This window comes from Fusarium poae (genome assembly GCF_019609905.1).
Source record: "Fusarium poae strain DAOMC 252244 chromosome Unknown contig_1, whole genome shotgun sequence".
Lineage (NCBI taxonomy): Eukaryota > Fungi > Ascomycota > Sordariomycetes > Hypocreales > Nectriaceae > Fusarium > Fusarium poae.
Genome location: NW_025408659.1, coordinates 1,346,670 through 1,358,911, shown reverse-complemented (window position 1 = coordinate 1,358,911; position 12,242 = coordinate 1,346,670). Strand labels below are relative to the sequence as shown.

The 12,242-nt window shown below is 48.9% G+C and overlaps 2 protein-coding genes across 2 annotated transcripts; one reads left to right on the top strand and one right to left on the bottom strand.

Annotated features, from left to right (window-relative positions):
• Positions 1-2,297: 2,297 nt before the first annotated feature.
• On the bottom strand, positions 2,298-3,338 carry FPOAC1_013165 (uncharacterized protein; the record flags this gene model as incomplete). The annotated part of the gene is made up of 1 exon (XM_044857507.1): positions 2,298-3,338. The coding sequence occupies one exon, from the start codon at positions 3,336-3,338 to the stop codon at positions 2,298-2,300; it is 1,041 nt and encodes a 346-aa protein (XP_044701690.1).
• Positions 3,339-8,412: 5,074 nt separating this feature from the next.
• Positions 8,413-9,805, top strand: FPOAC1_013164 (uncharacterized protein; the record flags this gene model as incomplete). The annotated part of the gene is made up of 4 exons (XM_044857506.1): positions 8,413-8,469; positions 8,536-9,343; positions 9,397-9,565; positions 9,616-9,805. 4 exons carry the CDS (start codon positions 8,413-8,415, stop codon positions 9,803-9,805), a joined length of 1,224 nt encoding a protein of 407 aa, XP_044701689.1.
• Between the last annotated feature and the right edge of the window lie 2,437 nt (positions 9,806-12,242).

Genomic DNA, 12,242 nt, shown 5'->3' with positions numbered 1-12,242 from the left:
CAGAAGAGGACCTCCTATCATCCCACCCAGCTCCGGAGGAGATCAATGGAGCCACTTTCAGGGAGTACAGCCAGAACGGCGCCCCAGGAATGCTTCACAACACCGGGATTCAGCTGCGAGCGAGTCAACAGCTGTACGAGCAGTTTCTTCAGTCTCAACGCAAGGAATCTGGCCATGAATCAACACTACACTGGGTCTTCAACAATGCCACCAGATGGAACTCGGACATGCGGATGATGGAGAGGGCACTTCGTCTCCGCTCGGCTCTCAATACCTTCTTCAATGACGTTCAGAACCGTTGGGAAACTGAGGGCCTTGGTGACAAACCGAAACCGGCAGTTCTGCAATACCGCTTAAGTGTGTACGACTGGAAGGTTATCGAGGTACTTGTCAAGCTTCTGAAGCCTTTTGAAATCGCCACCAAGCAACTTCAGGGCGACGGTATTCCCGGCGCGAGGTTGACGTGTGGTAGTTTCGATGAATACTTCCCTGTCTTCGAGATCCTACTTGACCACCTCGAAGGTGCTATCGAAGGTGCTATCGAAGGTACAATCTTTGAAGAAGTTGAGGATCCAGTGGGCAAGGAGAAGAAGGACGTCGAAGTCTCCATCTACGACGGGCTCGATAGCAGATTGCTCAAGGTCTTTATCAAGCTCGGATGGAAGAAGCTGCACAAGTATTATAACCGTCTGACTAGCGCTGCTTATGTCGGCGCTGTTGTCTTCAACCCGGCGAAGAAGTGGCGCCTTCTCGATCAACTGTGGTCTCGAGTGCCTTTTCGTAAGGCTAAGAGTTGGCGATTAGAGTACGAAGCCAAGCTCAGAGAGATCTGGGAGAGTTACAGGGAACGCGATGTTGACTGCGAAGTCTTCGCTACGTCTGACGAGGCCTCAATGGATTACATTGAGCGGAGACTTGCTAGGAGTGTAGCTGGGCCGTCATGCGCCCAGGGTTCGTCCTTGGCAGCGTCCAGTGGCCGCAAGAGCACCCGGAAGACGAAACACACGACAGCGGGAGCGACTGCTGATGACGAATATGCTCGGTACTGTGCTGAAGATGTTGTCAACAGTCACCACTACAGGAGTAGACCGATTGACTGGTGGAAAATCAACAGGAATCGGTACCCGCGGCTGTCTCTGATGGCGATTGATATGCTCACCATCCCATCGTCGTCTGCGGAGAGCGAGAGGACGTTTAGCAGTGCAGGGCGTATTGTCAGATATTAAGGTGAATCGTGTGTATTGCTTCATCCTCTCGAAATCGAAGGACTATTGAGACCTTATATCTTCGGCTGGTTCCTTCTAGGACTTGAGTCCTAGAAAGTCCTAGATGAAAGTCCTAGATGAAAGTCCTATGATCTACTCGTTGGCTAGCCGGGAGGGGGTGCCAACTAAGCAAGCTTTGCTTAGTTGGCACCCCCTCCCGGCTAGCCAACGAGTAAGTTTAGGATTTCAAACTTTAATCCTAAACCTTAATTCTAAAGCTGAGGGTGAACCCTCCAACATTCAACACGTATGACGGCACCATTGAGAAGCCGGCTGAGGAGGGAGATAGTAGCGATGGCTCAGTGCATTCGATCGTGGAGTAAAGCTGGAATCTACACGCCTTCACTGCCGCTGGTTAGCCTCAGTGATGATCAATGGGTTGACGCACTTGCGTCGCTGAAGGGGACGAGTGACATTTAATCTGCCTATTACCTGTCTTGCACAATTGAAAATATTCTGCGACGCCTCATCTACAGCTGTGATGTTCTCTAAAACCCCTCTGCATCTCTTACCCTTCGTACGTCGGGGTATGAAGTCATGAATGCCTGATGATGATGACAACGATCCATTTGGTCCTAGGTCCTATTGGTGTTTCGGTCTCCGCCGGGATTAGGTCTACGTTCGATCGGGATCGAATCGAATTCGATCGAATCCTGGCATTCGATAGATATCGAATCTACGGAGGACACATTCGATTCGTAAGATGTCTCTGCCTGGCTGGGAAATAGTGCTTCTCTTGGTGGTAGTCGATGTGCTAATTCCAATTGTGTGGCTGCACTTTTACTAGTTAGCAGAGTTTGAGTAGGAAAGAGTATATAATTGGGATAGTGGCGGTATATAGAGTAAGGGCAATACGAGAGAGAGGTAGTCCAGGGTAATTAGTTTGCCAGTTAAGCTAGTTAGGGATAAAAGAAAAAAGAAAATAACTAACCCCATAAGTTATAACTAACTAAGCTTAATAGTAACTACTATTATTAAAAATTAATATTAAGTAACTAACTATTATTAATAATATAATAAAATTGCAACACTCTAGATGCGAGAAATTCTGAAAAGATCAGGAACCGACTGAGACCACTGCTGTCGGATAAAGAACTTGGAGTCGCCCATTATTGAGTTGCCTGATATGTTGTCTAACATGCTGCTGAAATTCCTGTGATAGTTGATATAAGGCTTATCTCCATCTCGGCCTACGCGGTGACTCCATCCTCGTATTTTGGTCATAGACTTTCTTAATGTTTGCATACCGCTGCATTTGGTCTTCGACTTTTTAGATGCTTTTGCAATCTTTGGTGTTGTTTCAAAACCTCGTGTCTTTGTCACAGCTTGAGTCTGAGGGACCCTGGCCGTGACAGTCTCTGTGTTTATTTCGAATAGGAGTATATTCAGTAGATCTTTCGCTTCTTGCAAGGTTTTTCGATCGGGATGGTCTGGAGGAGTATGCCGTAATAGTTCTGAAATAAGTAGAGGATACCGCGTGACCCTCTGCACAGGCTTGATTAAAAGAGAGTCTAGATCCCAGGCATAAGTAAGATGCTGGGTAACATCTTTGCACTGTTCTAGCCAGTATAGAATCATAGGATCTTGTCGGATAACTGCTAAACGCTCCGTAACTTGGTCGTGATTCTTTAAAAACTCCTCGAGTACTATAGCCATATTGCCGATATGGAACTTGAAGGCACACCCGACCCTTGTGGCTTGATCATCAGCTTCACTGACTTGCATATAGATCCTATGATCAAGGGCGGTCGTGGACCTATTCTGTAATATTGGCGCCTCGTTTTGCTTTGGATAGTAGGAACTGGCCACAGACTTCTTGAGCTGTGATTGAAAGGCTGTGTGAGCGGAAACGATGTAACTAATATTGCGGAAGATAATCTGGATTGTCAAGGGGTCCAAGGCAGGACAGGCATCTGCAGTCCCTTTATAAACCAGTAACAGAATCCTCATGTCTCTTAAGAAAGCCATCTCAGTATCGATGAGCTCCTGGATGACATTTTGACGACGAATCAGACGTAGGTTGTCATGGGGTTGGGCCTTGGTTGTATCTTTCGTCTCGGATCCACAATCCATGGAGTTGGTTGGCAGCTCAACATCGGAAACAGTTATCGTTGGCAGGTATACTGGCGTCAATTTTGGAGATATTTTCTCGACTGTGTTTGACATCCTGTAACCTAATAGTAGTTTACAGAAGAATAGTTGCGGAAAAGCGAACCGACTTGCTATATATCCTTCTCTCAAGATGTCAGATGAAGCGAGAAATCCTTCTGCCTTTAATTGGCAGCATTATTTCTATAGACAAAGGAATTGCCACAATACCAAATTCATAGCAATAGAATTCCTGAGCTACTAGACTGAATCATAGTTCGCTGAGTCTACATACCATGGGATGTCAAGGGGTGTCAAGACTTGGCTCTGAACCAATTGAGAGACAGAATATATTTAAAAAATACCGACAGCACTTGTAAAGTATTATGATTGTGTCATAAATTGAATATTCTTTTTCTCCTGGGGGCGCTTTAGCTATATATATGAGAATCTTACATCCTAGACTAGTCTTTTGCCGTATAGCGCAGCGGGTAAGGCCCTGAAAGCATCCAGGGACCCTGGCCGTGACACTATGTCCGGTTAACAGGACTCGGCAGACAGCGCGTCCGTCTGGCAAACGCCCCACTTCGCTTCCCCCCAGTTATCGGTTTTGTTTGGAAGATGACCTCCCTCGTTAAACCTACCATGTATTTCCATCGGGAACTGTTAGATACGCACGAATACGATGGGGTGAGTGTATTAAAGTGTGGAACAGAATATGGTTGTTTTTTATTGATTGTGTACTTGATTCTTTTTGATCAGTCTGTCAGGGAGGGGTTGATTCGATTCCCATCCTTTTCTGGATACAAGAATAATATGGAAAGTGGAGCCCATTCCCAGCTGCCAATCTAACACTTAACTACCCCACCTATAATCCACTCAAATCCACTGGGATTTTGCCAGTGGAGTAGACAGTGGAATCCACGAGTGGATCCACTAGTGGATTGGGTGGAATGGCTTTCAACCCTGGCCTTGAGGAATTCACACTTCTTGGCCAGAGGTGGCTCAAAGCGATCAGAGGACCAAACTCAACGACTCAGCTTCCCCAATAGCCCGTGACCGCGTAACTAATCCATCTGCTCGGCCCGTGGACCAAAACAAGTCAGGGCCCAGGCTGGCGGTCCATTCCATTTCCATCCACGCAGCCTCTTGTAGAATGGATGGGCGTCCATGTAGGCCCACCGTAGATGGAATGGATGGAAATGGACGCTAAGAGTGGGCCTGTGGAATGGATGGACGTGGAAATGGAAATGCGTGGACGCTATAAAGGGACAGTACACGTGATCCTCCCACCTGTTGCCTCCCGGGCCTCCGCAAAGCTCATTTCAGCTAACACATCAGTCCCTGGCACCTTTAAATCCTCAAGAAGCTTCTCAGTGCTCTTAATATAGCCTCCGCAATGCCATGACCTCACCGTCTGTGTCATCCCGATCGTACTAGCGTCCAGCCTGGCACGATCGTCACGAACCATTCGACCACACGTTGAGAAGAGCCTCTCAACATCGGCAGACATAGGAAGGACAGAGAGCACATCGAGAGCCATCTGTGACAGACGTGGATACTCTTCCCGTCTCTCATACCAATAGCTAATAGGATCTAGGATATTCTGGTCGGACTTGTGGACGTCACGGAACCAATCGCTGTATTCGTCGCCAACAGCATGTGTAGAACTGCTAGCCGCGTCCTCGGCTTGTAACAAGGTAGTCATCGATGAAGGTGGTTGTAATAGAGTCGGCGCCTGACGAGATTCTTCACGATACTCGTCAAAGGGATTCCGATATATGCGCCGTTTCTTCGTGACCGGCTCGCCGCGTTCTCGATCTCGAGAGATAATTCGCGGCTCGTAGTGAGACCGGTATAGTTCTTCTACAAGGGACTTTGCAGTTTGGATCCAGTCTAGACGGTCTGCCCACACGTCCTCGAAATATCCCCAACGATACGCTGGATGAAGTGCAATGGCGGCATAATAAACTGGCGTCTCGTCAAGCCGCGAGTAGTACTTGTCAAGCTTTTTCCAACAGAGGTTAATGTTAACCTTGAAGTGCTCGGGATCGGGATATCGATGGGCAGCAGCCTTATATACCTCCATTTTGCCAAGAAGATATTCATAGCCAAGCAGGGTATCCCACGGGCACCCATATGCCCCAATGTATCCTTCCTTCCGCTTGCGCTGCTGACCGTCGCCTTCGAGAGTAATCAAGACGTGCTCGAAGTGTTGAAGGACCTCGTTAAATAAGGAGATAATAGCCCAGTCCTTCTCCTCGAGTTTGTTCTCGTCCCTGAGGCAGAGCGGCATCTCGTTGCTTGACTTCTTTCCCCTCAATACCAACCCCTCCCACTCGCTCTTCTGCTCATACCAAAGGTCCTCGAGGAAGTCCTTTAGGAGAAGGGCACGCCGAATCATATAAAGAGTGGAAAGCCAACGGGTAACCACATCAATGATAACATCAAGAGGTTTTTTCGCTCGAACCACCGGATCGTCAGACTTGCTGTACACGGTAAGCTGAAGAGACCGGAGGAGATTGGTAAGCGAGTCCGAGCGGTGGATCCAGAAGATGAGGTTATGAAGTTTCCCAACTGGTCCTTTCCGTCTCCATAGCTCGTGGGACTTCGCGTCAAGGGCCTCGTTCCCTTGGATATCGTCCTCGAAGGCCTCGGAATTATGGCCAAAAAGAAGTGCTTTAACGGCGAGATTGAGGATATGGCCAAAGCAGCGCAATCGCCGAGTTTTACCCTCGAAACCGAGCGCCTTCCCAATTTCTTCCATCGCAGTGTCGTTATTGCTGGCGTTATCGAGTGTGAAATATCCTACCTTGTGGGTTATGCCGTAGCTTCGAAGGACCTCGACCACGTGGGTGGCGATATTGTCACCAAAATGGCGATCGACAAGTTCAGGAAGGCCAAGCACAAGCTTTCCTGGCTGGCCAAGGGTATTGAGAAAGTAGCAACAGATTCCATACAAAGCGTGGCGATTATTCGACCTCCAACCATCGAACGCAATATGAAGTAAGCCTGGAGCTGTCGCTAATACTCGCTTGATCTCAGCCTTGTTTTCCTCGTACACCTGAAGAATACGCCTGCGGACGGTATTGTGGGTAATATGCGCTTCGGTTGTCTTCACGAGTGGATTAAGATATTCGAAAGCGGCGCGGAGGTATGGATCTTCACTTTGTCGGAAAGAAGAGTTGCTGTTGATGATCCACGAGACTACCAAACGCTGGAAGTCTAGCCGATCAAAACGGCCAATGATCTGGTTTGCGATCTGCTGCTCTCGCGCGTCACGGGTATTCAACTTCATCATCTCGGCGATATTCCTCGATGGTGTCTTCTCCTTTGCTTTGCTAGGCGGCTTCCGTCTTCCGGAAGGGTCACAGACCTTGTGGTCATTCCAGAGATGAATCTCCGCGTTCTGCGTACCGCTCGAGGCCGCCGAATGAGGGTTTGGCCTGCGACTGTCAACACAGACCTTGCAAACCCATCGCCGCTTTGTATCGTCATCGCTCTTCTCGATATCGTAGCCGAATTGCCATATCCACGACGATGTAGACGCACAGCGTTGGGATTGCGTGTAGCCAGGGAAGTCTTTCCAAGGGAAGAGGTCCCACGAGTTCTTCTTATCCTCTTGGTCTGGCGGCTCGAGCACCATAGAGCTGATAATTGGGCTCTCAGCCATTCTACGCGGTACAGAATGCAGTTGCATGGAGATGCTCGAACGCGGCACCATGACGCGAAATGTCCACGACCCAATAGCTGTTATGTTCTGTTTAAAAATACCTTAATTTGTATGTGAAAATGCCTGGTATATAGGTACTTGAGATCTCTACCGACCATGGCCAAGTTGGTCTACCCTGAATTACAGGGTATTTTAGGGACTAGGCTAGGGAACCCCCTACCAGTCCATCCCCCTGCTTCCATTTCCACCTATCCATTCCACGGAACCCTGGCGTGGATGGATGGATTATGTAACGGCCAGCTCCATTGAATGGATGGAAATGGATGCACGGACCATCCATTTCCACGCCGTGGATACGTGGACGGTGGACGTGGAATGGATCGCCAGCCTGGCCACGTCTTCCGCAGCGGACCATCTTCGAAAGTCTGTGCTTATCCCGTTCAATCTCATTGACAAGATACCCAGTAGCTGGGGTGCTGATAGGAATGGAATATCTGTTGGAGCATTTTAAGGACTGGAATGTCTTCTATCCCATTGAGTGCAAGTGGACCGTAGTACATACACCCTCATGCTAAAAGTATGTTACCTGGCTATCGATCAGTGATCAGTATTAACAAGCTAAATCTGGTCACCTATTGGTTTAACTGATAAGTTACCTTACCTATACCCCTCTTCATAGTGCCTGCTATATATGACACGGCATATCATTGTCACCCTACAAAGGCTATTTTTCAGCTTACGCTATGTATACGATGTTGACTCAGTCTGGCAAACGCCCCACTTCGCTTCCCCCCAGCTATCGGTTTTGTCTGTAAGATGACCTCCCTCGTTAAACCTACCATGTATTTCCACCAGGAACTGATAGATACGTACGAATGCGATGGGGTGAGTGTAACAGATCCAACGTCAAAGATTGGCTGTTTACTATACAGATTCGTTTCATTTCAAGAATGAACAATATAGGAAAATGATGATGATCAGACTGTTTTTATCGAAACTTAACTAACTAATCAACATTCTTTTTTTAGTGCGTTCCAATACAACCAAAAGGGTGGAGCCTCTCTTCGCCTCTCATCATTATTTGAGTCAAGTCTGTTCGAGTCAAGGTCTCATATTCACATACTCCTCCTTGACAAGTATTGCTCGATTAGGTCAAGACGGAGGGGGTTATCCTGAGATGAAGGCTTATATGGAAAGGAGAGCAAGCAGTACAGTGGCCCGTAGCCCGTAGCCCGTAGCCCGTAGCGTAATATTTACATCTTTTTTGGGGAGCGCAAACGAGTTCCGATATTTTTCTTCCTTTACTCTCCTTTATAACTCCATCCTCCTTCTCCTCTTACTACGTTTCGTTATATACTCTGCAAATCTCCCCAATCGCTAGGCACAATGGCCACCAGACAGCGAATTGCCACCACAGTTGTGGCCAAGAAGGACCTGCCCAAGGTAAGTCAAGTCAATTCGCTTAAGCTCAAACCTTTTCTCGACTCGCCTAACATCGTATCTCCTCAGGTCACTCACGAGGCCACTTCTCAACCTCAATTCCCCGACATCAAGACCATCAAGGATGCCATCCCCGCCCACTGCTTCCAACCCTCACTTACCACCTCCTACTACTATATCATCCGCGACTTCGCTATTATCGGCACCCTTGCCTGGGCTGCCCTTACCTATATCCCCGGCATTAAGGACCAATACCTCCGTATCGCCGCCTGGATGGCCTATGGCTTCCTCCAGGGTCTTTTCTGCACCGGAATCTGGATTCTCGGTCATGAGTGCGGCCACGGTGCTTTATCTACCTATAGCAAGCTCAATAACATAACCGGCTGGTTCCTCCACTCATTCCTTATGGTCCCCTATTTTAGCTGGAAGTACTCTCACTCCCGTCACCACCGTTTCACTGGCCATATAGACCTCGATATGGCCTTTGTCCCCCGCTCTAAGCCTAAGGCTTCTCTATCCTTCTATATCGCTGGCATAGATGTCGCTGAGCTGATCGAGGATACCCCTATTGCCCAGGCCGTCAAGCTCGTCTTCCACCAGCTCTTCGGATGGCAGGTATATACCTTCTTTAATGCAAGCGCTGGCAAGGGCAGTAAGCAATGGGAGCCTAAAAGTACTTTCGCCAAATGGCTCCGCGTTAGCCACTTCGATCCCATGAGCGCTGTCTTTCGTCCCGCCGAGGCTCCCTTTATCATCATCAGCGATATTGGTCTCGGCCTCACTCTAACTGCTCTATACTTTGCTTCCCAGAAGGTTGGCGTTTCTACTGTTTTCTACCTCTACCTCGTTCCCTACCTCTGGGTCCACCACTGGCTCGGTAAGTGTTTAAAGATAAGCTAGATCGCTCGAGTATCACTAATGCAAAATTAGTCGCTATCACTTACCTCCAGCACCATCACACTGAGCTCCCCCATTATACCGCTGAAGGCTGGACCTACGTTAAGGGTGCTCTCGCTACTGTTGACCGCGAGTTCGGCTTTATTGGCAAGCACATTTTCCACGGTGCCATTGAGAAGCATGTCATTCACCACCTGTTCCCGTAAGTTCAATTGATCAGCATCAATCACTTCATATCTGATACCATTATAGTAAGATCCCTTTCTATAAGGCTGATGAGGCCACTGAGGCCATCAAGCCCGTTATCGGCGACCACTATTGTCACGACGACCGTAACTTCCTGGGTCAGCTCTGGAGCATCTTTGGTAGCCTCGATTACGTCGAGCACGACCCCGCCATTCCCGGTGCCTTGCGCTGGGCCAAGAAGAAGATATCTGAGTAGGGAATCGACGGAAGCTATGCTATGCTATGTGACGATAGAATACACATTGGATAGATTAGATGCCCGCATAGACGCGTGCGATAGCAGGCTTTCTATCCATACTCCATACTCTATACAGCACCCTATGGAATATGGAATAAAATATGCTGACACCCTCACCAGCGGTGGGGAGGGTGTAATACAGTCCGAAGGATGTATCTCTATGCGTGACATTTTTTCGAACTCTCTGTGTACTATAGCGACGTCATCAAGAAAAAACAGGTTGGAATAGTGGCCGGTCAAGTTGCTGTTGCTTGCGCCGGTCCTGGTCCCGGACTTTCATCAAAACACCTGCTAATCTGTTAGGACTTATAGAGCCTCAAGCGTGAATAACATTATAGAACTATACTTGCCATCAGGTAGCTTCTCATAGTGGAGAGATGCCCGTTCAAATGGGGCATCGATCATTAACCCGTCTAACATCTTGACCCTGGAGACTGCAACATAGCTGAGCCCTGTCTGGAAGTCCCGTTCAGACAGATCCGTCACCATCTTGTCCACTGTGATGCTCTGTGACTTATGAACCGTAATGGCATATGATACCATAAGGGGGAACTGCTTTCGTGTACACGCGGATGTCCCCAGAAAGAAGTCTCGCTTTACTGGGAGTATGGGTACTACCTCGCGCCCGTCGTCTGTGGTTAAATATGACGGCCCGGCATACTTATCCATCACCATCATGATGGCACATGGCGGGTCACGATGTGCATCAGCACCAGAGGCCCAACCGATGTCATATACTGTTCCTCGGGCGCCATTGACTAGGCCTGCTGGTTGCCAGATATTCTGGGTTAGCATGAGACGAGCACCAATACATACCGGAAACTGGCCAGCCAGGTTACCAGCTTGTTCCGATGTTGCCTTGTCAGCACCATTACCAATGTTCTTCGCCATGGCTTTGATTGCTGGGTGCTTCAAGCGGATGAGGTGCTCGTAGTTGTACTCGTCAACACGAGCCTTCTTACTATAGATACGAAGAGCAGCGTCAAACGTATCTACCTCGCGCTGGCTTAGCTTGACCCGCACACGCTGGCTCAGGAGTTTCCATGATTCGATGGATAACTTGAGACCACGTACCTCTGAAAGCGCGAGACGAAAGCCGGCCTGGTCATCGCCCTGCTGCCGCTGGACCTTCTTCAAGAAGACGGTGTGGTTGAATGCCCTATATGCTGTCTGGCCAGAGACCTCATGCAGATCCTTGAGTGGCCCATCAAAGTAGAGAGGCTTGTTCGCAACCGGCGGGAGCTGGAAGAAGTCACCAACGAGGATGATGCTCATGCCGCCAAAGAATTCGGTTGCTCTGCCAGGAAAGACTTGGCGAAGGCGTTTGTCGATCCACGAAAGCTGACGCAGACCCAGCATGCTTTTCTCATCAATCACAAGATACCTGACGTCGCGTAGCTTATTCTGGACAGCATTAGCATCTGCCGGGGATAGCTCTGTAAAAGCCCTATCCACGGGTAGCCGGAGGAGAGAGTGTAATGTTGTCCCCATGATCTGGTTGCTTGCAACTCCGGTGGGTGCAACTCTCCAGATTGGACTGGGCCGGTTACCTGCAAGCCTCTGAAGATGCGAAGACAGGACTTTGATCATGTAGGACTTGCCTGTCCCACCACCACCGTCAACATGGAGTAGAATCTGCTCCTCACTGCCGCTTTGGAAGTGCCCAATAAAGGTATCGTATACTACACGCTGCTCCGGGTTGAGCGTATCACGGACGTCTAAAGGCAGGTCTTCAACATCCATATAGAGACAATGCTGCTCAATGAAGTGGCGCCAATAATCGCCTTGAACGATTCCTGGGTCAGCGTAGCGGCCGACATGGGGCGCCCAGTCGTATTGGATATCAATATCCCGTCGACCCAGAAGATCTATTGCCTCTTGGCTTGGTGGGCAGTCGGGAAGCTGGCGGGCAAGTTCAAGCCAGTCCTCCTCTAGAAGTTCAGGCTCGTGAAATTCTTCCTCGAACTCGTCCGGATCTAGTCGACGTTCTTCAGCGTCAGGTATGCCATAATAGTCATCAGGGTGCTGGTACTTCGCATAACAGACTTCAGCGGCAGACGCATACGAGTCATACTTAATGCCGTCGATCTTGCGTAGTTCGCTGGGATCGCGATGTGAATGAGCCAGCATTAGCTTCACACGACAAAAATCATCGTATTGGTGATGTCGGGGATTGGACTTGTACCGCGGGAAGTAGTATAGCACGCGAGGCTTGGCTTGACGACTCCAGCGTGTCCACTTTCTCCCATCCCTCTTGCTTGTATTCCAGTTGGCTAGAAAGTCGAAATAAGTGAGTTCTTCATGAAGGCGAAGGCGAGAAAGATACTTCTCATATATTCCAACGACCTCACCGTCGTTATGGTCACCTTGGAGGCGAAGCGACCGTCCCTGTTGC